General features: G+C 53.6%; 1 protein-coding gene across 1 annotated transcript; it reads left to right on the top strand.

Annotated features, from left to right (window-relative positions):
- The first annotated feature begins 779 nt into the window (after positions 1-779).
- On the top strand, positions 780-1,747 carry OR52W1 (olfactory receptor family 52 subfamily W member 1). Its single transcript, XM_060304443.1, is given in 4 exon segments — positions 780-839; positions 841-1,425; positions 1,428-1,635; positions 1,638-1,747. Coding segments are annotated over 4 exon segments (963 nt in total).

Below are 1,747 nucleotides of genomic sequence, written 5' to 3'. Positions count from 1 at the left end.
TTGCTTCCCAGGCCCAGCATCAATTCTCCAGCCCACGTTCAAGTTCACTACTTCAGCGTCAAGTTAAGAATAAAATACACATCCCACACCCCAAAAACCCACGAGGTTTTCTCCTGTCACATCAGCCTTCACTCCAGGTCCCATCTGCCTCCTCCTCCTGTTTCTCCCTTTCTCTCTACTCTCCTTCTTTCTTCTTGTGGGTTGGTGCCCAGAATGTTAAAGCTGGGCAACACTTAAGATCACTGCGCTCACCCGCACTGCAGAGCTGAGGAAGCTGAGGCCCAGGAGTTCTGCTTAAGGATACACAGTCAGGGACAAAACCAGCCTGAGGCCTGATCCCCACCCAGCACTGGCCTTCTCCCCATCTACAAGACCGAAATTGACTCTACTTGGACCCTTAGGAAGAAAAACATTCATCTCCGCTCCACTCTCAGCTGAGCTCCAAATGGAGGGCTCCAGCTATACTAGCCACTGCAGCAGTGACACCACACTTCACTACCACTGTCTCCCATTACTCCCCCTGCAATACTCATGGACTTTCAGGCACAAGGATTCTCCCATCCCAGCTAGGGTTGTGACCTGGATTATCCATCCAAAACAGTCAAAGGTTATAACACTGCAAGTCAAAGGTTATAACACTGCAATCCTCCCAGCCCTGCACCACTCCTACACATACCTGGATGGATCTATGCCACTGAGACACCCCCCATATCTCTCCCTTTGTCCTTCTCCTATCAGGACTGATGCCCCCATGAGCCCTAAAGCTTTGACCCCACAGGATGGCAGAAGCTCCACAGTCCAACTCCCCCTTCTCACGCCCAACCTTCTTCATTCCTTCATTCTTCTGGCATTCCAGAGTTCGGGGTTGCCCAGGCCTGTTTGACACTGGTCTTTGGGCCCATGTATCTGCTTTCCCTGCTGGGCAATGGAGCACGGCTGGCAGTGGTGGAGATAGACTCTACACTGCACAAGCCCATGTTTCTGCTCCTGGCCATCCTGGCAGCCACAGACCTGTGTTTAGCCACATCTATAGCTCCAGGGCTGTTGGCTGTGCTGTGGCTTGGGCCCCAGCCTGTGCCATACGTTGCCTGTCTGGTCCAGATGTTGTTTGTTCATGCACCAATGGCCATGGAATCTTGTGTACTGTTGGCCATGGCCTGTGATCGTGCTGTGGCAGTAGGGCATCCACTGCACTACCCCGTCCTAGTCACCAAAGCCCGCGTGGGCTATGCAGCCCTGGCACTGGCACTGAAAGCTGTGGCAGTTGTTGTGCCTTTCCCTCTGCTGGTTGCACAATTTGGGCACTTCCGAGCCAAGACCACAGACCACGCCTACTGTGCACACATGGCGGTGGTGGAGCTGGTCGGGGGTAACACTCTGGCCAGCAACTTGTATGGGCTGGCGCTTCCATCGGCCGTGTCAGCTGTATAGATATTCTAGGCATCACAGGCTCTTATGGGCTCATTGCCCACGCTGCGCTGCGGCTGCCTACCTGGGAAGCCCGTGCCAAGGCCTTTGGTACATGGAGTTCCCACATCTGTGTCATTCTAGCCTTCTACGTGCCTGGTCTTTTCTCATATCTCACACGCCTCTTTGGTCATCACACCATCCCAAAGCCCATGCACATCCTTCTAACAACTATTTGCTGCTACCATCTGCCCTCAACCCGCTCATCTACGGGGCCCGCACCAAGCAGATCAGCGACCAGCTCCTAGAAACCTTTGCATTCAGAAAAAGCCAGTTCTAA

Source organism: Globicephala melas, chromosome 8 (assembly GCF_963455315.2).
Source record: "Globicephala melas chromosome 8, mGloMel1.2, whole genome shotgun sequence".
NCBI lineage: Eukaryota > Metazoa > Chordata > Mammalia > Artiodactyla > Delphinidae > Globicephala > Globicephala melas.
Note: the sequence above shows the minus strand (reverse complement) of the source record. Positions and strands in the feature narration are given on the sequence as shown.